The following is a 26,889-nucleotide window of genomic DNA, read 5'->3' on the forward strand; positions in this document are numbered from 1 at the left end:
TTCTTCTTCTTCTTCCTGCATTTGATATGTTAAGGAAACCAGATCCTCTGCTGAAGGTCTCCCAGACTCTGTATTTTGTTGGCTGTGCCTGGTTCCATCCTTTAGCCTGACCCTTAGTCTATGAAAGTCAGGATGGCTCGGGCTGTCTTCATGCAGGAGGAACTGGAGTTTACCGCCAGGCTGAGCTACATAGTAAAAACCTGTGTAGCAAAAGGGGAAGGGGAGGGGGAAAGGAAGAGAAGGGAGGGGAGAGAATACAAAAGTAGGGAAGAAGAGGGAAGAGGAGGGAAGGGGGAAGGGGAGAGGAGGGGAGTGGGAAGTTATTTGCTTCTGGCAGCAAATGCTGAGTATCTTCAGCAGATCCCACCCCTGTGTAAATCAAAAGCCAGACACCCTTGAGGGCTGTGACCATGTGTGGTCTGCTTGGAGCAGGAGCATGGGCATTAAGTTCACACACATCGGTTATTTAATATTTACCATGGCCCTGTTGAGGTGAGTTCTAGAAACTGAGGCCCACCCAGGAAACTTGAGTTGCTGGAGATCACATGACTGGGTCACGGCAGAGGCCTCTCCCGTTGCAAGCAGGACCTTGTGATTAAAAGCCCTGTCGATGTTTAGCCTTGTCAGACTCCTGAGACCATGGGAAGCTGTGGGTTGCCAGGGTCAGGGCTGTGGCTTATAGAGGTGAGAGAGTGTCACCAGGGTCACTGCACAGGGGGTACAGTGAGTAAGATTGTATCACCTGAGACTACAGCCCGCTGAGAGATGCCACAGTGGCTTATGCCTGCCTCTGCCTCTGTCTCTACAGAGCTGATCCTGGAGAGGTGTGATTTGGAGATTCAGGCCAATGGCCGTGACCACCACACGGCCGACCTGTGCCACGAGAAACTGGTGCTGCGGCGTGGCCAGCGCTTCCGGCTGACGCTGTACTTCGAGGGCCGTGGCTACGAGGCCAGTGTGGACAGCCTTACATTTGGTGCCGTGACAGGTGGGTACCTTTGATTCCCTCTGTGTCCTGACTGATGAATTCTCACCTCCCTTCATGACCTCTCCCATCCCGTGGGAACCTCAGCTGTCATTAGCCCCATTTCACAGATGAGAAACTGAGGTTCAGAATGGAAGAGGGAGTGGCCATCTCAGTCTCTGCAAGTTTGTGTGTACTGGGTTGCTGCTTTCCATAGCTTCCTGCCTTGGAATTTCATCAAGATCTTCCATAATCTTTCCCACACCAAACAACTTTCCCATCTCTTTTTTCCAGGGCTCTAGAGAGCCCACCAGGCCTCTGGGATCTGGCTTAAACCAGCTCTGAGTAGTGGGGAAAGTCCAGTTGACTAGAGGTGGGGTGGACTGCTCACCTGTTGTGTGACATTCAGTTAGTTACTTAGCCTCTCTGAGCCTGAGTTTCACACTGGAGTATTCAGTAAGAAGGCCCTGGAAATGTCCTGTAGATGTTGGTGACTGTTGCTTGTATCACTCCAGGGGCACCAGAGATGGGCAAAGAGGTGTTGGACCCTGTCCACCCTATTCCCAATCTCTGTTTGACTGTTCTAGGAAAGTGGCCTTGGAAGTCAAATCAGTTGTCGAGCTTCTGGTAGGAACCACTCCCTCAGGGTCAGCAAGGGGCCACCTGGCTGGGGTGCTGGCCCAAGGGCGTAAAGGGCCAGCTTTCTTTGGTCTTTGGGGGTAGAAAGACTGGTAAGCAGGAGCTGCCGCCCCAGCCCAGCTGAGGCCCTTTCTATCTGAGGGATGCTGATAAGCTTATCTTGGAGTCCACAGGCTGTCAGGATATCCCCTCCATCCTTCCCTCCTCCCTCCTCATGCACAGAGGCAGCCATTACCCAGGGATACCCGCTCCCTCACCTGTAGGCCCCTTTCTATCACTCAAAGGGTCCTAGCCAGAGTCTGGCCTTCCAGCCTCTGTGGGGTGGGAGGTTGGTAGTGTTTGTACAGGGCTGGATCATGCTTGGAAAGGTGGAGGAGTCCACATGCCCACCCTGATGCCCCCAGTGTGGAAGCATAATGGGCTCCCATTTTGCAGACAGGGAGACTGAGGTAAGGCTGCTCAGATAGTAAGCCACTCACTCAGTGGGTCACTGTGCCGCTTCAGTTCCTGACCCAGCTCTGAGTTGAGGCTCTCTGTCACTTAACCCCGTGTCTACCTGAGTGCCTGCCTGGCCTCAGTGTACCCCTCTGTGACAAGGTGACAAGTAAGACAGCAGCCTGAGCTGCCTGTGGGCACCCACATTCTCTCTCCTCCCTGACATAGCCTCTTTCTTCTTCTACAGGGTCTGAGCAGTATAGCAAAAGCACTTAGCATCCGGAGCTCAGTGCTGGGAGGGACGCTGACCTCCTGAACCCCAACGTTAATCTCTGCTCACCAGTCCCCATGGGTCACTTCCATCTGTAGGCTGTCTTGGTTTCCCTGTCTGCTATCCAAGACCCTCCCGGGTGCCGGAGAAGCCTGAGGGACAATACCAGGAAGCCAGGCTCCCACCAGGCCAGGCTTCAGTCAGTGCCCAGCCCAAATCTGGCTGGGGACCTCTTCCTCCATTAGAACTCTCTAGTTTATGCTCAGCCTGTCCTACCACTTCAGGGAAACTGAGGCCGGGAGAAGGGAGAGAGTTAGTCAAGCCACTCAATGAAGGGCTTTGTGGTCCCACCCTGTCTGTTTATTTTTCGGTAGGCAGTTTGGGGTCTGGTGGTCTCTGCAGCAGCCTCAGGCCACAGTGGACAAACAGCGCTTGTGAAAGGATGAAGCTCCCTCCCCTGATGGAGGGTGGAGAGACATGAGATGAAGCCAGCCTAAGGGGGTGAAGGGAGCCTCTGTGAGGCTAATTGAGGGTGTTACCATGGGCTGGCCAGTGCCAAGACCCCTTGGGCTTCTGGAGTTACATGGGTCTAAAGTGATCATCATGGGACCCTTGGCTTCACCAAAACTACCTCATAGAACCACAGGCAGGAAGTTTGCAAAGCCTGCTACGCAAGTAGCGGTGGGACCAGGGGACAGTGTGTCCTTGCCTGTCTCCCAGCAAGCCCTCTTGGAAGAAAAGGTGTGTGTGTTGTGGGTGGGTGTGTGTTTGTGTGCACGAGTACATGTGTGACTGTTCCCGGATGGAGAGGTGGGACTTGCGTTTCCTGACTTGTCCTAGGGATTACCATCAACAGACAGTGGCCGTGGGACCTGGCCCAGACAGGTTACCAGAGTGACCAGATAATTGATCGCCCAAACAGGGACATTTCTGAGAAGGTCAGGAGTGTGCTGGCGCTGCAGACATAATTATGACTGACCTGCCCCACCCACCCCTAACCAGCCTCATTCCCTTTGCCTCAGTTTCCACATTTGTGAAGTTATCTCATTGTCATAAAAGTATCTACCTGTGTTACAGCCCTCAAAGCCTGCTATGTGGCCTAAGAACTCAGATGTCTCGTGTCCTTTAGAGGGAGCGCATCAGAGGACAGTCCCTACTATAAATGCTTCCCATGGGCTCTCAGTGAACCTCCCCAGCTCTGCCAGAAAGCAGTGGTGAGAATAATAGGCCACAGTAACTACTTATTGAGCGCTTACTGTGTGCCAGGTTTGCCGTCTTAAAGCTTCTTGGCAACCTTAGACAGAATGAGTTCACTCTACAAACATTGAAAGGCCCCACTTCACAGATAGTGGAACTCAGGCTTAGAGAAACAAAATTGCTTGTTACAAGGTTACAAACCAGTTTCAAACTTGGGAATGGACCTTCCAGGGCGTGTGGTCCGGGCCTGTTTCTTTGAGGAAGATACAGTGTGTCAGAGAGGCCTGGGGTCTTGGTTTAGATGGGTGGCTCTCTTGAGTTCCAGAGCTGGCTGGCTCCTTTCCAAATGTCAGCTCTGGAAGTCAGGGAGGGTTTGAATGCCTCCAACTCAGCCCCTGGCACCCAGACAGGCTCTTGAGGCCTGTGTCATGCTTATTAGCTCAGGGTTATATTTGGGCCTGGGTGCAGTGGGGCTGGCAGACAGGGAGGAGGGTTGGAGACTGGGAGGGAGTCCCTCAGTGAGCAGGCCCCGGTATTGTCAGCAGCGGACAGCAGAGCCACAGGGAGGGAGTGAAGAAATAAAAATAAACTGTCATGCCTCACAGCTAGCCAGAATGCTCCTCTGTTTCTTCCGCTCTCTGCCTAAGGCTAAAGTGACCAGCCTGGCCCTCCGGTGACTCAGGCCTCCCTGCTTGGGCCAGGCCACTCCTTACCTGGAAGAGGTCTGTGCAGACCATGACATAGGACGTCACTCACCAGGAAGCAGCATCTTTCAAAATGAAGCAGTGTAGAGGCCCCTGGGCCTCAAAACCCCAGAAAGCCAGGATCTCCTAAGAGCCTTCCTCTTTAGGTCTCATTTCTCTGGCAGTTAAAAGAAGCTCAAAGAGTCAGAGCCCTCTGTAAGGTGTACAGGCTGTAGGGAAATGACTGTCCTCATGTGCCATGCATGGGATTAGAACCCATAGCCAGAGGGTCTCTGGTAAACCAATGCCCCCCACCCGCCTATAGCCAGGATCTCAGATGTCCAGGTCCTTCCTACTCTGAGTATGTAGGGGCAACAGTATGCAAGAGGGAGCTTCAGAGAGAACTGAGGGGCCTTAGCAATGTCCGCTATTCTTCCTGCCAGTGTCATAGTCAGGCATGCTGAGCCTGTCCAAGGGATCCAAGGGAGACGACGGACGCTTTCCCAAGCTGCACAGTCCACTTTCTGGGGAATTCATCATGAGCCTATGACTAGCTACTTCACCAATGAGGAAACAGGCTAAGGGAGATGGAACTTTTTAGCAGAGTTCTTCCAGTGCCCGGAGGTGGAACTAGGCCTCGACCTCAGCCTTAGGAGCCTGGACAGCATCCTGCCAACTCTACACTCACAGCTGTGTCGTCTTCTCCCTGCAGGCCCAGTTCCCAGCGAAGAGGCAGGGACCAAGGCCCGCTTCTCACTGTCTGACGATGTGGAGGAGGGGTCCTGGTCAGCCTCAGTGCTGGACCAACAGGACAATGTCCTCTCGCTGCAGCTCTGCACCCCAGCCAATGCTCCTGTTGGCCAGTACCGCCTCAGCCTGGAGAGTTCTACTGGCTACCAAGGCTCCAGCTTCATGCTGGGCCACTTCATCCTGCTCTTCAATGCCTGGTGCCCAGGTGAGCTATTTTCTATCTATGGGTCTGGGGAGTATCAAGAACCAGTAGGTGGGGTATAAGCAAGCATTGGGTGGGGTAGCCTCAAAATAAGGATTCTTTTGACATCTCAGTTTATAGGCAAGGAAGCCAGGTGACTCCTCTGGTACCAAAGGATGCTCTCCTGGTCTGGGGGCCCGTGAGTTTCTGCAGCACTAGGAAACAGATGTCTGAATCCATTTGGCTGGTATCCAATAAACTGGTTAAAAACATGGCTGACAATTCTGGGGATTGGGAGGTACAAGATCAAGACCAAGGGAGTCACATGCAGTGAGGGTCTTCTTGCTGTGATTCAACATAGGGGAAATGTATCTCATGCCGAGAGAGGGCCATACTCTTCTATAGCTACTCGAACCTCTAGCTAATTAACCAGTCCTCCGTTAGAACAAGAATCCATTCATCAGGTCCCTCCTTCTAACACTGTTACCTCCGGGATTAGTTACAATGTAAGAACATTGGGGGCACAAGGCGTATTGTGCTTCAGGAGTCCTCATTAGGGGAGAGCTTATGGCCAGCTTATGGCCTGGGCCAGACACGGTGTTCATTCTCTTCACGAGGCTCTGACTTAAACCCATCCAGGTTGGCTTAAAGACAGGAAACTGAGCGAGGTACAACAGGGCCCAGAGTCTGACTCATAGCTACCTCCTTACACAGCTGGTGGGGACACGTCAGCATCCTTGATGCTCAGGCAGGAAATTGAGACTCAGAGAGGTTAAGAGACTCTTGGAAGCTCCTCCAGTCACCCAGGGGACAGTGGCAAAGCACAAGGGAAGAGCTGGAGAAAGCCTGGGCCAGCCTGAGTATCAGGAGGAGGCCAAGCTGGGGCGCACCTCCCAGACTCAGTTTCTCTATCTCATCAACACACACTCAGTCTGAGTTTTGTTTCTTTCTTCCTCTGACACGGTGAAGCAGGAGGGGACCCTCAGGCTGTCCAGCCTGGGAATTCAGCTGCCTTTCAGGCTAGCCCTGAGTCTGGCCTCGGGGCTGTCAGGCAAACACTTTCCTGGATCATTGCTTGTTTTCTTTTCTTCTCTATTTGGAGACGTTTTATGGCATACTTGATAGAGAGGCTTTTAAAATTCTTCTGGTGTGCCTACTTTGGTTTATGTGCCTACTTTGGTTTTTATTTCTAATTCTAACAGATGCCAGAACAGCTTTTTTATCTTTTTATTTTATGTATTTATTTTTGAGGCAGGGTCTTATATAATTCAGGTTGGCTTCTAACTAACTCACTGTAGCTGAGGATGACCTTGAACTTCTGATCTTCCTGCTTCCACACACAATTAAAAATACACCCCTCAGCCCACTTTGTGGGGCTGGAGAGATGGCTCAGCCATTAAAAGCACTGACTACTTGTTCAAAAGTCCAGAGTTTGATTTTCTGCATCCACATAGTGGATAACAACCAACTGCAACTCCATTCCCTTTTCTGATTTCCTTGGTGGTGCACATACATACATGCCAGCAAAACAGACACACACAAGCTCGAGCGAGCGCATGCGCGCGCGCACTCACACACACACACACACAGCTTTTTTATCATAACATGGACTCTGCTCTGGAAACTCTATTGTCTGCAGTCTTGGATTAATCTTAGCTCTGTCTCTATACACCTGGAGAAATTGGTCCATTGCTCTTGAAAATTGCAATTTCCAAGATGACTGTTAGCAAACATGAAAGGCCAGGCCTAGTCTTGCTGACCTAATACTCAAAGGCTGAGGCAGGCGGATTGTGCATTCAAGACCAGACTGGGCAGCTGGGCAACCCTATCTCAAAAAAGTGAAAAGTAAAGAGAAGACTGGAGATGGAGTTCAGTGGTTAGTGTTTGCTTAGCATGCTTAAAGGCCTGGGTTCAATTACCAGCACGGTAACCAACAAAACCACAGAAGGACCGTAGTCCAGTTGGCTAACATCTGGTTTCTCCTGCAGTTGTCTTCAGTCTGTGCACAATGCCCTGAACACAGCTGCCCAGTCTCTCCAAGAGTCCAAATGCCTTGTATGTTGCCCACATGGGCTGCATCTGCCCAGTGCCTCATTAACGACCCTGAGGTCGTCCCCAGTGACCTGTGGGGTGTCTCAGAGAGTACATGATGCAGGGATTGGTTGGAATAGGGTTGGCTTTGCCGAGATAAATTACAGTTTGTTTGGGTGAAGCAAGAACCCTTGCCAACCCACAGGGTTTTAGAGCTCAGGACAGGGAGAAGGCAGCTCCCGGGGAAGTCCCCCTTCTGTTGGCTCAGTCTTATCCTGCCCTGAGGATTGGAGTGGGCCCCAGTCAAGCAGTACAGTGAATGACTAAGATGACCTACATTTCCAGGCCTGGGGGAGGCAGGAACTTGGGCTGGGGTGGGGACAGCTGTAGTAGGGGGAATTTTCAGGAAGAATGGGAAAGGGCTATCTGCCTGGAAATGGGCGCCCCTGCCCTGAATCCAAGGCCACAGGATAGTATCAGCGTGGGTATGGCTTCGTGTCCCCAGTGTAATCAACTTTCCCAGAAGTCAGAGCCATGGTCCTAATACCACATGTGCTAACCACACCTCATGTGGTAATTGTGAGCTTTGCTTTTTCTTTCTCTCTCTCCTTCCTTCAGTGTCCACAGAACTCACTACTGCAAAGTTAATTCCCCCCACACCCCTCCCCCCCATACCTCCCCCTCCTCCATATCTCGCCCTTACACCTCCAGTCCTAGCTCCTGCTCCAGCTCTGGAGCAAGAAAGCAATGCACCCAGGGTGCCAATGCACTCACCTTCCTCGATACACTGCAGAGGTCCTGGACACTGTTCAGGTCTCTGAAGGTCTAACCTTACCTCATAGCAGCCCACAGGACTCTTTCTCCAGAAGGTTCAACAAGGACTGAAGTTTGCCATTCTTCTAGGCACCATGAAGATATTTTAATTTCTTTTAAAGAAAAAGAGGGGGGCCGGGATGTACCTAGCTGATGTGAAGCCCTGGGTTTGATCCCTAGGTAGCGCACACTTGTAATCCCAGAACTCAAGAGGTAGAGGCAGGAGGATTGGAAATGCAAGGTCACCTTTAGCTGCACAGGGAATTTGAAGTCAGCCTGGGGTCCATGAGACTCTGTTCTTAAAAAATGTTTTTTAAGTAAATATGTCATTGCGTGATATTAAGACATCAACCGTAGTTGAATTTTCTCTGTGATGGAGAGAGAACTTCATAGAGAGAGAACAGACACCCAGGCCAAGGGCTCACCAGAGTCATCATGAGGTCTGGGTTTCAGCCTCAGTTTCCCTATGACGCAGACATCATAAAGCCAGCCTGACCACCAAGCCTCCGCCTCCTTAGCCTTTTATCCCCAACCCCAAACCCACCCCCCCACACACACACACTAGTCACAGGGAATCCTGTAACCCACCTTTTCTCTGGGACAAATCTTTGTCACCTGTGCCCTCAGCTTATGCTGCAGTCCTGCAGCCTCCTCCATCATGTCTCAGGGAACCTCCCTGGCCTCAAAGCTGGCTGTGCTCTACCTCCTTAGGACTGTGGTGACCCTTCCTTGGTGGCTCTGGTGCCTTCTCCCCAGGGAGTCTGGCACCATCTAGAGTTCTGTTTCCAGTACCTCCTGTCTGCCACACCTTTCACTTCTAGGCAAAGCCAGGAGGTGCTAAGATGGGCTCCAAGGCCCAGATCACACTGAAAACAAGCATCAGAGCCGAGTGGTGGTGGCCCATAACCTTTAATCCCTGCACTCAGGAGGCAGAGGCAGGGGCAGGTGGATCTGTGAGTTCGAGGTCAGCCTGTTCTAGGACAGCCACACCTACAGAGAAACTCTGTCTTGAAAAAAAAACAACAACAACAATCGAACATTAGGACCAAGGACTCCCTAGTCCAGCCCCTCCCCAATTATTTATTTAGCTGTCTGCTTTCTCAACTTGGACGTATTTCTGAGCCTCAGTTTCCCTGTCTTTAACATAGGACTCATGGGAGAGTACGTAGATTCATGTGTGTTCTACTTTCAGCCCAGCTCCGGGCGTGTTGGAAAAGTGTATATATGACAGCCTTATCTCTAAATGATGTGACCTGATAATTAGTTTTGCTAATTGAGAGAGGCTTAGATGAGGCAGTTAGCTCCCAGCTGCCATGTTGCAGGGCTCCTGACTTGCCAGCACGAGCTGAGTCTCCTTTCTTCTGCCTACAGCGGATGATGTGTACCTAGAGTCAGAGGCGGAACGACGGGAGTACGTCCTCACCCAGCAGGGCTTCATCTACCAGGGCTCTGTCAGGTTCATCAAGAGTGTGCCTTGGAACTTTGGGCAGGTAGGATATCACCTGCCCCTTGTGGGGATCTCAGGCCAGCCTGTGTCTGGGAGCCTGAGATTTCAAGATGTGAGTGGGTGGCAGAGCCATCCATTCCATCCTGTTAGGAATGCAGGGTACCCATGTAACTGCAGGCCCTGAGAGGTGTAAGGCTTGCCTAAGGTCACACAGCAGAGGCAGCACTCCTGGGCCCAGGGTGGAAAAGAGATGAGGACAACCTGTGAAGCAATGAAGCCAGCAGGTGTTCTCAGAGAAGGGGACAGTGAAGGCCTCTTGACTCAGTGATGGCCCTCGGAGGATGTGCAGTGTGTGTGCGCTCAGCCTGTGTCAGTCAGTGGGTGAGGATCTCGTTGGGTCAATTGTTCCTAATGAGAGCCTCCCAAAAGCACAAGTGGCCAGGCCATACCCCTAGCTTTTGACTGACAGATCTGGCGGGCAGGGGGGGGGGGTGTGTACCTTCTTGAGGCATTTCCAGGGGTACTGATGTTGCTGTTCTAGAACATCTGTTTGTATCAGCCACTGCTCAGTAACAAACAAGCCTAACACATACATGGCTGAAAGTAACAACCGTCATCAGAACATGGCTCCTTACAAATGGAGACCAGCCAGGGCAAGGCTGTGAAGTCTGGGCTGGGCTGGATGCAGATGAGTGGCTACTATCTGTCCTGTTGTTTCCGGTTCCCAGCCAGGGCTAGTTCTACAAACCCCAGGTCTCATTTTCTCCATTAACCGCCCTCCCAGGAAACCTCTTGATCCTGTAGAGAGAACATGACACTGGCCCCTGGTGTGTCAGGGTCTCCTGGGGCGGAGCCCATCTTAAGGCGTCTTCCTGCAGCCTCTGGATCAGTGTCTGGTGTTCAGACCTGGGGAAATCCTTCTTGGGTTAGGGAAGTCCTTCTGTGTGTCTCAGTGTCATGCTGACCACAGCTTCCTCATGAGGGATCATAGCAGCACAGATCCCTCCCCAGCGCAGGCAGTCTGGCTGTGGGAGTGAAATGAGCCATATCTCTGTGACGTGAGGTGAGGTGACGTATAAACCTCACCACAAGCCAACCTCAGCTCCCAGGGCTTTGCATTCTTGTCTGAGAAACAGGGTTACACCCCAGCCATGGGACCTTCAAGGTTCTCCTTTGCAAAGACTTAAGAAAGAGGAAACCTCACTGTCCACAGTGGTCAGAATGGCTTCTGGAAGCTGGAAACATTTGAGCTGGGCTTTGTAGAACAAGTAAGCGTTTCTCATAGGAGAGGCTAGCTCTGTGGGAAGAACCCACAGGTGGGCAAGTTTATATCCTGCTTGAGAAGGGATCTGTGGGTAAAAGAACCCTAAGGGGTGAGATAGGAAACATCCTGGTTGTAAATATCTATGAGCATCAGGCTAACGACAATGGGGAGCCACAGCAAACCTCGGAGGGCTGTTCTGTAGCATGAAAATATATGTTGGGACCAGGCTTTGTCAGGAACAGCATCACAAGATGAAGAGCAAAGGCAGGAAAGAATCCTTAGGTGCCAGATGGGCATGGCCCTCCCCCTCTTCATACTTATGTCCCCCAGATGTCACACTGCTCCCTCCTAGGTCTTCAGCAGCTGGCATCCTGAGGATGTCCAGAACCAGCTGGACTCCCATTTACTATTGAGGTGGAGTGGGGTTCCTGCAGCTGTGGGGTATAGGGCAGCTTCCGGAAGAGGCTGGTACTCCAGCTTCCTGTTCTGTTGTCTGCTTGGATGCAGTTTGAGGATGGGATCCTGGATGCCTGCCTGATGCTCTTGGATGTGAACCCCAAGTTCCTGAAGGACCGTAGCCGGGACTGCTCCCGCCGCAGCAGTCCCATCTATGTGGGCCGCGTGGTGAGCGGCATGGTGAGTATGGGGCGGGGGGACTGACAGACCGCTCCCTTCTGGGATGATGAGGCCTGTGTTGGGAATGATGAGGACTTGGGGCAGGAGTTGGCCTCAGCAGAAGCAGTTTAGAAAGCTCTACATAAATGAAATTCATTCAGCCTTTCACTCAGCAAATATTGACCAACGGCCACTAATCCTGAGCGCTAGGGTAGAACTGGGTCTAAACCCCATGTGGTTCCCCAAACCCATAGCGCTCTATTCTAGTGAGTGGGTGAGAGGACACAGACGCTAGTGGAAATAAACATGCAAAATGGGTGTTCAACCATGAATCAAGATACACGTACCATGGGAGCAGGGTCTGTGAGTGTCTGAGCACAGGATTCCACCATGGGGAGGGGCTCAGGCTCCTCTCTCAGGGGTGGTCCCCAGAGATGACTGGGAGGAAGAGATAGCCTGTGCTAAGGCCCTGGGGAGAAGCTGGAGTAGCATGAGCAAGAGGAGTGGACGGGTTCAGAAAGAGCTGGGTGGATGGACAGGGCCAGAGCACACAAGAGCTTATGGGCTGTGGACCAGAATTTGGATTATGTTCTGGAAGTAGTGGGTGTTTCAGAGATGTATGGGGCCAGTGTGGGTGTTTGTGAGACTCAAATCAGGCCATGCCACTTGAGAGTGACCCTGGATTCACAGGGCAGGTTCAGCCTCTGAATCAAATTCTCGGCAGTTGGCTCTGCTAGGATACTGCCTTCCTCTGTCTCCTGGGCCCTTGGCTGCACCCCCAGTTATCCATGACATTCCATCTGTTGCACTACAACACACTGTGTCTACAATCCTTCATCCTGGCATGGCCCGACTTTGATCCCTTGTTGTATGTTCTCCTCCTGATCCACTTGACAGTCTTTGTTTCCCATGATGCTCTGTTGATTACAGGTCAACTGCAATGATGACCAGGGTGTGCTTCAGGGCCGCTGGGACAACAATTATGGGGATGGTATCAGTCCCATGGCCTGGATCGGCAGCGTGGACATTCTGCGGCGCTGGAAGGAACACGGCTGTCAGCAAGTGAAGTACGGCCAGTGCTGGGTGTTTGCGGCAGTAGCCTGCACAGGTGAGCTGCAGCTGGGCAGTCTGGGACCAGTCTCAGCATGCAGTAGGCCCATGGGGACACAGGGAGACTCGATTTCAATACTGTGTCTGCCATTAGGATATCGTGTGTCCTGGGGACTAGTTAGTCCATTTCCTGCCTCTCTTCTTCCTCTGGGTTCTATACCCTAGTCCTTTTCTCTAGGGTCTAAGACATCTTTTCTCGATGGGACCTCCTGAAGTCTCCTGGAGGAATCCCGTACCATAGCCTCCTACCTAGGTGCCTTTGTCTTTGGCCGTGGCCACCTTCTAGGCTGGTATGTAAGGAGAGAAGGGAACCTCAGCCAGGTTCATGGCTCAGAGATCCTGGGAGCAATGTTTAGCCTGCTTCCCGTCTCTGGGTGGACTTGGGACAATGTCTTCATGCTCAGTTTCTCCATCTGAGAAATAGAGGAAGCAGTGTTGAACTGATGACAGGGAGCCCCGAGGCCTGGGACAATGGCACTGAGCATAGTCTCGGGCCAAGAATGGCTTGGACTGGGGTCTCAGGGCATCAAGGGCTCCAGAGCATCTTGGTGGCTCTGTGGACAATTTCTCAGTGCCTGGCACTCAGCAGCACCAACCGCACTGAAGTTTGTCTTGGAGGGCATGTGACCTGCTGGCTGCCCCATAGTAACTCCCAGCCCTGCTCTGGGCTCTAGGCAGATGAGTCTGCCCCCACCCATGCCTTTCTCTGAATCACCACATCCTAGCAAGTTGCTATTATTGGCTCCTCTTCCCCAATGGGAACTGGAAGCTCAAAGAGGGGAAGTGACTTGCCCAAGGTCAAACGGCTGGTTCAGGGCACAGTCTGGCCCTGAACCAGGTATGTATGGCTCTGGGGAAGCCCCATAGTCTTAGACTGTGGTGATAAGGTTTCTCAGGACACTATCCTGGGGACAGCAAACAGGCAACACAGAGCCTCCTGTCTGTCCCCTGAGGCATGCTGCATGTGGCATAAGGAGTAGGGCTTACACCAGCTTCAGCTGTGGCTACAGGAACGAGGCAAGAGGTAACAGGTCACTGCTCCCCCTCCCCCTCCAGGCACCTCCTGCATCTCCTGGCCAGAAGCCAGGGCCATCTGGGAAGCTGATGTAGGGCAAAGGGCAAAGACCAGATCCTCGTCTGCCTTCAAAGATTCAAAGTCAATCAAAAGGAAAAGGCGGGAGTCCCACGGCTGATTCGTACTGTGGACTTTTTGTCTGGTTTCATCTTTTAGATACTTACTTTCTTTTTTTCCCACCCTAAGAGTCTATCCCATTTATGGCAAGGGCTGAGTGTGTCTCAGGATTATCCTGCTTACTTAGTGGACCCAAGGTCCTTGCAAAGAAACAAAGAAACAAAAGAGTGGGGGCTGCAGCTGGGTTGGTAGAGGGCTCCTCTAGCGTACACACAGCCCTGGGTTTGAGCCCCACCACCACAAAAATGGCCTTATAGTGCCTGCCTGTGATCTCAGAGATGGAGACAGCATCAAGAACAGAAGCGATCAAGGCCAGCCTTGACTACGTAGCTAGGCCAATGGGGTTGCATAAGACACTGCCTCAAAACCAAATTAAAGTGGGGATGGGAGGCACTCAAGATACCTCTTCTTTGTATTGAGCTTGCAATCTACCCAGGGTGCTCAGCACCTTGCTATGCTCCTGCCCTTTGCTCCCAGGGCTTGCCTGCTAGAGGGATGCTGGGAGTCAATGTGACCGGAGCGAAGTGTGCAAGGAGGTGATCAGGAATCAGGGTCCATGCTGGGCAGTGGTGGCGCACGCCTTTAATCCCAGCACTTGGGAGGCAGAGGCAGGCAGATTTCTGAGTTCGAGGCCAGCCTGGTCTACAGAGTGAGTTCCAGGACAGCCAGGGCTACACAGAGAAACCCTGTCTTGAATAACCAAAAAAAAAGGAATCAGGGACCACCACAGAATCTCCTTTTGATGTCCATGGGGGCCATGGTGCTATGGGGGCCACTGAAGATTTTGTTGTGATGAGGTGAAGCAGAAGGAACATAGTGGCTGCAGGGTGACCAGCCAAGTAGGCACCATTGCAGGCCAAGAGTGGCAGGCCAAGAGTGGCAGCTATATAACATTACTACCTGGTCACTGGACCCATCGTCCCCAGGGGTATGGAAGAGCCTGTAGAGGCCTGGGCAGGACAGCTTTGTCCAGAGCCTCAGCAACAATGTGGACTCCTCTTCATCCCCCTCCCCCGACCCCCAGTGCTGCGGTGCCTTGGCATCCCTACCAGAGTGGTGACCAACTACTACTCTGCCCACGACCAGAACAGCAACCTGCTTATCGAGTACTTCCGCAACGAGTTTGGGGAGCTGGAGAGCAACAAGAGTGAGATGATCTGGTGAGGGCCCGAGGGGAGGCTGGGATGGAAACTGGAAGCCTCTCAGGATAGGCCATGGTTGAACTGGGCCTCCAGTGCTGAGCAGGAACAGGCAGAGGAACTGGGCTGGAGAAAGCTGAGTGGAGGCAGAGAGGCGGGAAGCCCACCACAGACAGCCCTAGAAGGGATGGCAGGGGGAACTGGGAGGGGGTGGGATTCTGGAATGTGAGTTGAGGTCCTGGCTGGCTTTTGGGACTACTCTCAGCTTCAGAGTGGAAAAGGACTGAGCCAATCCCATAGACCAGGGCTGGAGCAGGAAGCTGGGGTTGGGAAGGTTCAGGTGGGTAGAGAGTGTGCCTGGACCAGGCAGGGCCTGAAGGCAGGAAAGTAGCCAGAACTGAGGAATTGAAAGGTTAGTCAGAGAGACCTAGAGCTCAGAGGTGGCGGAAGGTCAGAGGACAAGAATGAGTCCCCACTTAAGAGACTGCTACTGATACTGCTCCAAGGGGGGGGGGGCAGAGAGGTGGGCTCAGGGTTTCCTGGTCTCCTATGGTGAGTAGGATTTGTGGGAAATGACAGGAAAAAAAAGCTATCTGTGTTTTGCCTCTGTCCCCTACTAGGAACTTCCACTGCTGGGTGGAGTCCTGGATGACCAGGCCAGACCTACAGCCCGGCTATGAGGGGTGGCAGGCCATTGACCCCACACCGCAGGAGAAGAGCGAAGGTGGGCAGGGACTGCACTCCCTAGGGGTTACAGAGCTGCAGCAGGGTGGGGCTGAGATGCTGAGCCAAGGCCACCAATGGAGTGGCAGCCCTTGGTCTGTGTGTTCATAGTTCACCTTCTTTAGGGAAGGGGTGAACAAAGCCCAAAGAAAAAGCATCTTTTCACACTCTCCCAAAATAGCATGGTTACCTACCCACTAACTCCAGCAATTCCAAATGCGATGTTTGTATGTGTCAGACAGACAGACAGACAGTGCCAAGGCAAGGTCTGAGAAAGTACACGGACATTCTCTCAAAAAAAAAAAATTTAAATGCACAGATAGAGATACAAGGAGCATTGAAGTTATAGAAAGTTCAAGGAAAAAAAAAACCCTTTGTGGCATAGTAACACTTGTCCCTCTGTGGAGCAAGTTCTAGTGCTGGGGACAGTCTATGTGACAGCTTCTCCTATCTGGGGCAGCTACAGTGATGAAAATGTCTCTGGTTCTTACTGGTAGCAGCTGTAAGTGCTGCTATGTTTTGTCACATTGTCATCAGAGGACAAGCTGCCAGAGCACAGTAAGTTAAAGATGTCATCTTCTTTCATCTAAAGTCACTGGACCCTTAGGATCTGTTGTAAGCTGGGCAGGGACTGTGGAGTTGGTGATGAGTGTCAGCATTAGGCGGCCTCTTTGTAGACTTGTCCGTATCCCAGTGTGACACTCCTGTGACTTCAGTTTCCATGTCCAATCTCAGGATGTGCCAGAATATCTCCACCCATCTCCTAGCCCCCAACACCGCAGGTGTGGACAAGGTCAGGCAGTTTTACCTTCATAAACCCAGATTTCACATCCAGTACTGGCTGAGGCCAGGCTGTGGCTGGCGCTGATCTCTGCCCAACATGGTCAGTTAGTGGGAGCAGGACCCGGCCTCCTGATGTTCTTAAGATGCTTTGGGGTACATTTGTTTGACTTATCAAAGGTTGTGGAGCTTTATACAGAGAACTTTTCAGATATAACCCCACAGTAAAAGGCAGCTTGGAGAAGCGACTGACTTGCCCAAAGTCACACAGCTAATGGAAGGCCAAACTTAGACTTGAATGCTAATATCTGGTTCTGGACTCAGTGCCCCAAATCCTCATCCCATGTGCCTTCTGGGAATGGCTTCTCTGGTTAAAGAGTTATCTGATCTGAGAGTTTCTATGCATGTGGTCCAATCCTGAGCGGTCTGGTGCCACCTCCTGTGTAGCTTCGTTCATCTTCCCCTTTTACCCCAAACAGGGACATACTGTTGTGGCCCAGTCTCAGTGCGGGCCATCAAGGAGGGGGACCTGAGCACCAAGTATGATGCATCCTTCGTGTTTGCCGAGGTCAACGCTGATGTGGTGGACTGGATCCGGCAGGAAGATGGGTCTCTGCTCAAATCTATCAACCGTTCCTTGGTGGTAGGGCAGAAGATCAGCACTAAGAGTGTGGGCTGCGATGACCGGGAGGACATCACCCACAACTACAAGTACCCAGAGGGTAGGTGGCTGCACCCTCAGAGCCGCTAAGGGAGCCTTGCAGATAAGCACCTAGTTGTACCAGCCCATCAGGCTTGGGCATACGTTACGTTTGACAACCTATGTGTGTCAGTGACCCTTGGGTTTTGTTGTAGTTTAAGAAACTCCTCAAGAGCAGGAGCAGATATTGGGGTAGAATAGTAAAGGGTGATTTGTTTAGAATATTGTTCAACAGAAAGGTTCTGTCTGAGCTGACACCGAGGTACATGCCTGTAATCCCAGCTACCTGTGGAGGCAAGACGGGAGAATCATGTGTTCAAGACTAACACTGTGAGGTCCTTTATCTCTCTCTCTCTCTACATATGTATATGTGTATGTATGTGTGTGTGCGTGTGTATGTATATATGTATGTATATATGTATAGTTCATATCTGGTTTTCATTTTTAAAAGATCTATCTATTTTATGTGTGTGTTTACCTGCATATATGTATGTGTACTATGTGCATGCCTTGTGCCCACGGAGGCCAGGAGAGGGAGTCAGATTCCATGAAATGGGAGTGATTGTGACCCACAGTGGGTGCTGACACTTTGTGGGTGCTGGGAACCAAACCACGGTTCTTTGTAAGAGCAGCAAGCACTCTTAGATGCTGAGACTCCCTTCTGCCCTACATCTGTCTGTCTGTCAATCAACCCATCATCCCTGAACTTTTGGAAGGCCAGACAAAGCATGATTTCTTCTGTCTATTCCTTTCCAGCTAGAGCATGTCCAGACAGTTCTAACTCCCAGGCAGCCTTGGAGCTGTTGGGGGACAGGCCAGGGCAAGGATTGCAATTTCTCTGTTACCTCTGTAAGGTTAATGGAGGCTGCAGCACAGTGAGACTTGAGAAACCTCATATTGAGTGGGCTGGTGGATGAACCCAATCAGTCTTGTGGTCTTTTTCTTAACCGATTCGCCATTGTAAGAGGAAGATGCTGGCCTCTGGGTGAGACTGAACCTGTTACTATCCGGTTTCCAGGGATGCTCCTCGTGGCCTCTCTAGCACACATGTACTGTAAGGAAGGTCCATGTCCTGCCTCTGACACTCTCCATTAGCAATGTAACAAGACATGGACATTATCAACCTTCCTCTCAAGACACACGTCTCTCCCATACAACGGCCATGTGCTCTCCAGGTTGACTGAGAGTCAAGTCAATGAAAAAGCAGGGCTTACAAAGCAGGGTGACAAAGACGGAAGCAGGGCTCCGTCAGTGCCTGAGCTACAAGGACCCAACTTCAGATCCCAAGCACCCATGTAAAAGCCACGCACGATAGTGCATGTCTGTAACAGGGCTAGCCAGCCGGTTTAGCCAACTGGTGAGCTCTGGGCTCAGTGAGAGCCTCTGTCTCAAAGAATAAGGTGAGGGTGGAGAGACGCTCAGAGGTTAAGAGGACTTCCTGTTTCCTGCGGTCTTAGTTCAGTTTCCAGCATCCACATCAGTCAACCCATAACTCTCTGTAACTCCTGCTCCAGGGCCTTCAGCACTCTCTTCTGGACTTCTTGGGCACACACACATTCACATGAATAAAAAAAAATAAAATAAGTCTTTTTAAAGAATGGGCAGCAGTAGAAGATGAGATTAATATTACCTCTGGCCTACAAGTGCATGCACATGTCCAAATGGACACCCATATGCCTCCTCTCTCTCTCTCTCTCTCTCTCTCTCTCTCTCTCTCTCTCTCTCTCTCTCTCCATACACACACACACACACACACACACACACACACACACACACACACACTCACACACATATCCATTGGGACTGCTCTGAGTCACCAGGACTCTGAAAAGCCAGCTTGCTCTATCCCAACACGTGCCCAGTGATCCTCACTGCAGACACGATCAGAGTTCTCTTCTCTGTTGCACAGGGTCGCCCGAGGAGAGGGAAGCCTACACCAGAGCCAACCACCTGAACAAACTGGCAGAGAAAGAGGAGACAGGGGTGGCCATGCGGATCCGAGTTGGGGACAGCATGAGCATGGGCAACGACTTTGACGTGTTCGCCCACATCGGCAACAACACCACGGAGACTCGTGAGTGCCGCCTTCTGCTCTGCGCCCGCACTGTCAGTTACAACGGGGTGCTGGGGCCCGAGTGCGGCACTGAGGATGTCAACCTGACCCTGGATCCCTACTCTGGTAAGGCTCTGCCTGCCCGGAGCGTCGGGTGTTTCACGTGTGCTCCTCATCTTAATATCATGGTGTGTGTGTGTGTGTGTGTGTGTGTGTGTGTGTGTAGGCAACCATAAGGGTCATCCCTCAGGTACAATCCACTCCGGTTGATACCACTCACTTGAGCAATGTGCTTTGAGATAATCATGGGACCTAAGTACCAGGTGCCTTGCTTACAGCCATGGAGTCACCTCTGCCCTACGGATGCCATCAGTGCACCTGCATTGTACTGCAGGAGCTCCGGCCAGGCCCACAGTTCAGCCAGCAGTGTCCTGCCTGCCAGGAATCCATGAGGGACGGCATAGGAAGCAGGGCGGACAGGCCAGGGGCTCGGTGTGCCTGGCTCTGGCTGGAAGGCACAGCTAGTTTCTACATGGCCTCTTGGGGCTTCCAGAGCCAAGGTCAACCTGAGCCTGCTTCTTCTCCCCTTCGGTAGAATGGCTGCGCTTATGGCCCTTTGATGATACGATCTGGGGACTTCCATGTGCTAATGGACAGGAAGCCAGGCCCAGGACAGCTGAATGGAGTCCAGATGCTCTCCCCTTCCTCTACCCTGCTCGCTTTCCTCCCTCAGGCACCAGGAGGTCAGGAAAGCAGTCAGTGTAGTTGAGTGACCGACCCCAGGGACCCTTCTAGAACAGAGCATACTGTCCAAGGGAAGACCAAGACTGACCGAATTCAGTTTCTCCTCCCAGCCAGCATTTGGCCCAATGCCAAGGCCTGGTGACTGATCTGTGAACGAGTGACTCTCCAGGACCTGGCCTGGCCTGGCCTGACAAAGCCAGCAGTCATGGCCACACCCTCCTAGTGTCCAGTGTTTTCTCTTTCTATTTTGCCCCCAGGGTGGGGCTGGTCATTCCAACCTTTAGTCCTCACGGACACACCATCGGGCTGAAACACGTCCCTCTGGTATTGACACAGCTGGAAGGCCACCCACTGCCCAGCTTTCTAAAGGCTGTGCCACTGGCTGCTAGAGCCACTTGGGCAGGCCACTGTCCCCCCAGTTTTGTCAGTCCTGCAGGTAACCCGAGCAGCAGTCCCCATGTGGAGGGGCAGAGTCACTTGCCTTTGGCTCCCCAGCCCTTGTGAGTCACCGCATAATCAATTGGCTCTGACCCCTGTGGCATGAATGTTCTGCCAGAGTGGAGCAAGCAGGGCTTGTTGGTTTATATTTATTGTGGTTTGCTACAAACAATGATGAAATTCTTCTCTTAGCAAAAGATGGTGGTGGTGACGGTGGTGGTGGCAGTGATGATGATGATAAGGTTAAAAATATAAAGCAGGTTGTAGAAAGATACCATGTAAATATAAAGACCCTACTGATATGCGAAAAGCATTCCACTCAGGGTATGTAAATGCTGGTCTAGCAAGGGAAGGGGGTGCCTCTGCTGTCAGAGTGCTAGCTGCTCCCCGCAGGGCCACCGTGATGCGAAGTTGGCTCGGTACCAATAAGCTTAGGGAACATCCCTGCAGAACTCTTGTTTCCCGGGGAATCCAGGAGCAAAAAGAACTTACCCAGGGTCTCAGTGAATGAGGAAACAAGATGAATGGTACAAGCCAGTAGATCCCAGCTCTTGGCTCCTTTCTCCAAACCATCCCGCTTCCCACACACCCTTGCTGCCCTTAGGCCTCAATTATCTTGTCAGAAAAAAAAAATGAGATTAAGCCCACTCTTCAAATGGGCCGAGACTGTGTGGCCCAGTGGTGAGTGAGCTCGCTCTCAGAGGGCAGGTGGCGCTGCCGGTATGATTCAGATGCCTGGGTGGCGTGTCCAGCTGTGGAAGGATGCATGCCAATACCATTGTACTTGCCCAAGCTTCTGCTTCTTCTCTGTAAGCTGAGGTGATCAAAAGCAAAGCCACTCTTGGGTTGTCAAGCGGGTAAAATGGAAGGCATTGGGAGAGGCGTGGTGTCTGGCAGTCAGCTGTCCTCCTCCAGAACACTGGTACCTCCCTGCCCCACTCAGAAAACCCTCCCCAATCTCCCAAGCACTCATATTGCCCAGGTACTATTAATAGGTCCTAGAAGGTGGAGGCCTGCCAGTCCATCAGCTAGAAGGGAGCGAGGCAAACTGGGAACACGACTCCATGAGAGAGGGCTCTCACGGCATGCGTGAGGCTCTGGGTTGATCCAGCTGTGGAGGCGCATGTCTGTCATCTCAGCGGTTGGTCGGATCCATCCCTCAAGACTCACAGGCCACACCTCCCTCCCTCTCCCTCATCACAGAGAACAGCATTCCCCTTCGCATCCTCTACGAGAAGTACAGTGGGTGCCTGACGGAGTCAAACCTCATCAAGGTGCGGGGCCTCCTCATCGAGCCAGCTGCCAACAGCTACGTGCTGGCGGAGAGAGATCTGTACCTGGAGAATCCCGAAATCAAGATCCGGGTAAGGAGCGGATGGGGCCCCGGACAGCATTCCATTTATACACCTGCTTCTGTGCAGCCTGGAACCTTTCTGTGCCTCCGGGTCCTTGTGGAAGGAAGGCATCATAAGATTCGAGAATGCAGGACTTGAAGCCTCTGGGAACGAGGGCTGCTGGAGTCTGGAGTGGAGGGTGTGGTTGTCTGGGTCTCGGACCTCGGTATCTTTAAAAGGCCAGTGTACCCACCTTGGTGATACTGCTGGGGCCAAAGAAGGGTGACAATCATGGTGGCCCAGGCTTGTGCCTGGGTGGCACCGAAGATGCTAATTCACCCTTCTGGTCCCCAGTTCACTCTTCTGTGGGACCAAGGCAAGGCTGACACTTTGGGGACACTGTGAGAATCCAAGTATACCCACAAGGAGCAGCTAGGGCCTTATACTGCATGTCTGGAGGCTTGGTGAAAGCCAACTGTACCATCACCATCTTCCTCCCAGCCCTCTTCTGGGGTGCCCCCAAGCCCCAGCAGCAGTTGCTCTAGAATACCTCGTAGTCATGGGCCAGAGTCTGCCAAGTGCTTACAGGCCTTAGCTTATCCAGAAGAACTGGCAGCTTTCTCTTAGCAGCAAACCAGGGCTCAGAAAGAGTCAGCTTTTTCCAATATCACACAGCAGAGAAGAACAGAGTCAGATTATCTCCAGTCCTGACCTACCAGCTTTGGACCCTGGGACACAGGAGACCCTTTATGTACCCTGAGGGTCATATGGAGCCTCAGTTAAGTTCCATGAAAGATCTGGGGAGTATCCATCATTTGTCATTTGCAGATGGGAAACTGAGGCACCAAGATGCATCCTAGGGATGGCAGAGCTGGAAGCAACTTCTTTTAGCAAACACTGGGAGAAAGTCTGTAGGCATCCAGCCTGGCTCCCTGCCCTAACCTTCACCTGCATCCTTCCAGATCCTGGGGGAGCCCAAGCAGAACCGCAAATTGGTGGCTGAGGTGTCCCTGAAGAACCCCCTTTCTGACCCCCTGTATGACTGCATCTTCACTGTGGAGGGGGCTGGCCTGACCAAAGAGCAGAAGTCTGTGGAAGTGTACGTACTGTGAGCCCAGGTCTCGGGGAGGAGGCTGGAGCCGGGAGGCGAGGCTGTCGAACCCAGCCCAGCCTGTAGCCCAGTCCACTCATCTCCTGTTCACCTGTCTCCCACCCACCCTAAACCCCAAGCCAGAGTGTCCACAAGGTGACCTTTCAACCCTCACAATGTGCTAACTGCAGGTCAATCCCCCACCAGCACACACCCGACCTGGGACACAGCAGTCACCGTGTGCTGCCCCCACACAGTCCTCCCAGAACCCGGATGTCCACATGTGTCTGTGTGTACATGTACGCTCAGGCATGGTGTGTTCTTATCCACTCACATCTACACACGCATGTGTAGGAACACATGCTATTTTTCTTTCCTGTGCCATGCTAATTCATACAATCGGAACAAACCAAGAGCATGCACAAGCCACACAATCCACACAATGCGTTGTCTCTCCTGTAGCTACTGGGCGTGTCCATGGCTCCCAGCCTACTGCCAGTACACATGGGCAGATCTTCTCACCACACATGCTTGCCCTGCCCCCCACTAGCAAACATGCATGCTTGCACCTATACATACTCGCACACACACACAAACATACTGTCTCACACACACTCAAACTTGAGTACATGCTCAAATGCACACACATGTGCACATGTGTGCACGTACACACACCACTCTAGGAGGCCTAACCCTGCAGAAGCCATGAGCTGGACCCATTATCAATACTGGCTTTGGTCTTTCTTCTCCAAAGTCCTGGCCTAAGTCCTAGTGTGTTTCACTGGTGCTCCAAGCTTCACATAGCAACCAGGCCTGTCTCCTTACCTACCCTCTTTCCTTCTGCAGCTCAGACCCCGTGGCAGCAGGAGATTTGGTCAAGGTGCGTGTTGACCTGTTCCCAACTGATATTGGCCTCCACAAGCTGGTGGTGAACTTCCAGTGTGACAAGCTGAAGTCAGTGAAGGGTTACCGGAATGTCATCATCGGGCCGGCCTAAGGAACCCCTTCACCCAGACCCAACCCACCACCTGCCAACCCTCAATTCAACCTGGTCTTTATCCTGAGATAATGAACAACTTCACTCCTTCAAGCTGACATGGCTGCCTGGGGGGCTCTTCAGAAGACAATGTACTTCTGGCCCATCCTGTTCCTCTGGATCTATTTCCCCATCTATCTCCTTAGCTGTGAGGAGTGTTCTGTGCCGACACAGTGGGTACCCTGGCGAGGGTAAGAGGAGAGCCATTACCAGCACTCTGTATCTCTGTAGTGTTTGAACTGTCTCTAGAGCCTCAACATAAGCACAAAGGGATGGTGAGCCCACTGGCTCAACGAAGGAATCCAGTTGCCCCAGCTACAGTTTCCTGCCCACCTCCCCCCTGAATGGGAACTATGTGTGCCAGACACTTTAAGTTGTCACAGGGACACCAGCCTGTTGAATGTCCAGGAGAAACTTCAGGGTAGAAACTGAGGCTGCCCGTGCTCTACTGTGCCAGCAGGCAACCCATCACTTGCAGGGCCAGTGGGTGAGCTTGGAAACAAGGCCTGTGCCATCTGGCTTGGAATCAGGCACTCCATCTGTGACACCAGCCCTGACCTGAGGGTGTCAGAGAAGCCATCAGGGGGTGAGTCTGTTAGGACACAGTTAGGGTGAGGAGGTGAGGGAGGGACAGGGAGGCTGGAGAGCTGGGAGTCACAGCCCCCAAGGAGGGTTACACTCTATCCTCCTCTTCTGGGCTTGATCCTCCTTCACCAGAGCAGTGATTGACAAGCTCACCTCCAGGGTCTCCTGGCCCTGTACCTCCGCCCAGGCCCAGTGCACTTCTGGGGTGTCCTGCTTCTCACCTGTGCCGGGTTCCTCAGATGCAGTTCCAGGACTACCCACAAGCTACTCACACAGTACCTAGACTAGATTTCACAGAAGGAGCCTTAAATGTCCATGCTGGTCACTACCCACCATGGCCACACCTCTACCAGCCCTTCCTCCTTGGCCAATACCCCTAGACACAGCACTTGTCTCCAGAAAAGCATGGGAGCTTATAGGTCATCACCCCAAGTTAGCCCACTTCTACCTCTCTGTGGCTGGGCCGTCAAGCTGGAAGACTGCAGTGGCGGAGGGGTCTCTGGGGGATAAGGTCAGAGACTCTAGGATGCCCTGAAATCCCCAAGGAGAGCTTGGGAAGAAATGTTTAACACATTCTGCTTTACACAGAATCGCACCATGAGCTGTGTCTCTGCCCTGTCCCCACACGGTTCTCTTTCTTTTTGCCACACAAGCTTCAGAATCCAAGCAGGCAGTAGGCATGCTTTCGAGGCATATGTGAACACTGAAATAAAGGTCTATTTTTCACATTCAAACAAGGTCTGCCTTGTCCTTTGGGAGCTCCTGAGGGGGTTGGGCAGCACCCACACCTGTGCCCACCCCTGCCTCCTCACCCAAGCCTTAGCCTGGCCCCTCGCTTTCCTGACTCTCAAGGCTCTACCCACAAACCCTCCCACTAGCTGAGCTAGCAACTTCCTGTGTCCCCCAGTGTCCTTCCCTCTCGTGTGCCTTTTAGTTTTTGCTGTTCCCCGTGCCTAAAACACCCTTCCTTGTCTTTCCTCATCTGCTCGGCTTCACACCAAAGTCACCTTTCATTGTTCGTGGTAACAAACCATGGTGTGGTGGTGCCCAACTGTCATCTCAGTTCTAGGGATGTACTCCCAGTTCATTGGCCAAACAGCTTAGCCTACTTGGTAAGTTCTAGGTCAATTAGAGACTCTGCTCCAAAACCAAGATGGACAGCACCTGAGAAATGACACTGGAGGATTGGCATTTGGTGCACATGCATATACACACACAATACACACACATGCATGCACTTCCCACACAAGCGCACACACACACACACACACACGTAAAATAACCCCCAACGTCACCTTTCCAGGGTATCAAGTCTGTTCCCTGGACACCTAGGGCGACTTGGGTATTGAGTCAGTAAGCAATGTGCTAGAAGATAGAAATAGGGCCAGAGAAATGACGCAACATGTAAAGTACGCACCACTGAGGCTGATGACTGAATGTAAGGGCGGAAAGAGAGAACCGACTCTTAAAAGTTGTCTTCTGATTTTCACGTGTACATGCGTATACACGATAGATAGATGATAGATAGATAGATAGATAGATAGATAGATAGATGATAGATAGATGATAGATGGATGGATGGATGGATAGATAGATAGATAGATAGATAGATAGATAGATAGATAGATGATAGATAAATGTAACTGACTTTTATTATTACTTTTAGTTGTTTATTATTTGGTAATTTCTTATTATTATTACTATTAGTTGCTATGAGAAACTGCAGAGGCAAGCTAGTCTGGCTAATCCTCCTTTATGTTGCCTGCTGGCAGATTCTTACCAGAGACCAGCTGGCAAAGGACTCTGGGAAACTCCCCTGGAAAACAGAGGTGGTCAGGCAAGGGAAAGGATGGGCTGAGTGGGACCTATTGTTATTGACTCTGCCCATGAGCCCCACATGGAAAACTCTTACTAGGCTTCCAAAGCACGGCTCCAAGGAGGGCCCCTCTCTGGGGCTTCCCTAGGCCTCTGTGCATCTTAGGCAGATGTTTATGCAGGTGGCAGCTGAGGCTATCAACAGTCATTTCTGCACCTGCCTGTGTTCACGATGCTCTGGGGTGCACCAAGGGCAGACTCAACGGCAAGAGGCTCCTGGGAAAACTCTAGCTCACTGCCTGACTGCTCACTCCTAACACGGAGGGACCAAGCTGCCCCAGCCAGCTCTGCTGTACATAGCTCAGCTGGCTGGAACCCCTTCTCTTGTTTACTCCCAACCCCCAAATAAATACTTCTACTTAGTGCTTGTTCCATGTGATCAAGGAGCACAGACTCAGAGTCGGAGTGAAGGTTCAGCTAGAAAAGTACCTGTCACACAAGCATGAGGACCTGAGTCTGAGTCCTTACCACACACACACAGAAGCTGGGCACATAGCACCCAAGCTCACGGTCCCAGCACTGGAGGATGAAGCTAAGCAGGTAAGACAAGTGAGTCTAGGGGCCAGGTAGTCTAGCTAAATCAGTGATATCTGGGCTCAATGAGAGACCCTGTCTCAAAAACTAAGCTGGAGAGTCACTGAGGAGGACACCTGATGTTGACCTCTGACCTCCATGTTCATGTGCACACATACATGTGCACATGGTGCACATGTAAACACACACAGAGAAAGAGAGACAGAGACAGAGAGAAACAGAGACAGAGAGAGAGAGAGAGAGAGAGAGAGAGAGAGAGGGAGGGA

General features: G+C 52.0%; 1 protein-coding gene across 1 annotated transcript in view; it reads left to right on the forward strand.

The window, feature by feature from the left end:
* Tgm2 (transglutaminase 2) overlaps window positions 1–24,948 on the forward strand; it is a 27,316-nt gene extending 2,368 nt beyond the window's left edge. The window contains exons 2-13 of the mRNA XM_028786584.1: window positions 809–988; window positions 4,902–5,144; window positions 9,336–9,454; window positions 11,183–11,311; window positions 12,221–12,398; window positions 14,617–14,752; window positions 15,352–15,455; window positions 16,714–16,956; window positions 18,844–19,113; window positions 21,373–21,533; window positions 22,466–22,602; window positions 23,440–24,948. Coding sequence (XP_028642417.1) covers window positions 809–988; window positions 4,902–5,144; window positions 9,336–9,454; window positions 11,183–11,311; window positions 12,221–12,398; window positions 14,617–14,752; window positions 15,352–15,455; window positions 16,714–16,956; window positions 18,844–19,113; window positions 21,373–21,533; window positions 22,466–22,602; window positions 23,440–23,590 — 2,051 coding nt within the window. The 3' untranslated portion in view covers window positions 23,591–24,948. The remainder of the gene's footprint in view (window positions 1–808; window positions 989–4,901; window positions 5,145–9,335; window positions 9,455–11,182; window positions 11,312–12,220; window positions 12,399–14,616; window positions 14,753–15,351; window positions 15,456–16,713; window positions 16,957–18,843; window positions 19,114–21,372; window positions 21,534–22,465; window positions 22,603–23,439) is intronic.
* Window positions 24,949–26,889: the final 1,941 nt, after the last annotated feature.

Source organism: Grammomys surdaster, unplaced genomic scaffold (assembly GCF_004785775.1).
Source record: "Grammomys surdaster isolate TR1022 unplaced genomic scaffold, NIH_TR_1.0 125561, whole genome shotgun sequence".
Taxonomy (NCBI): domain Eukaryota; kingdom Metazoa; phylum Chordata; class Mammalia; order Rodentia; family Muridae; genus Grammomys; species Grammomys surdaster.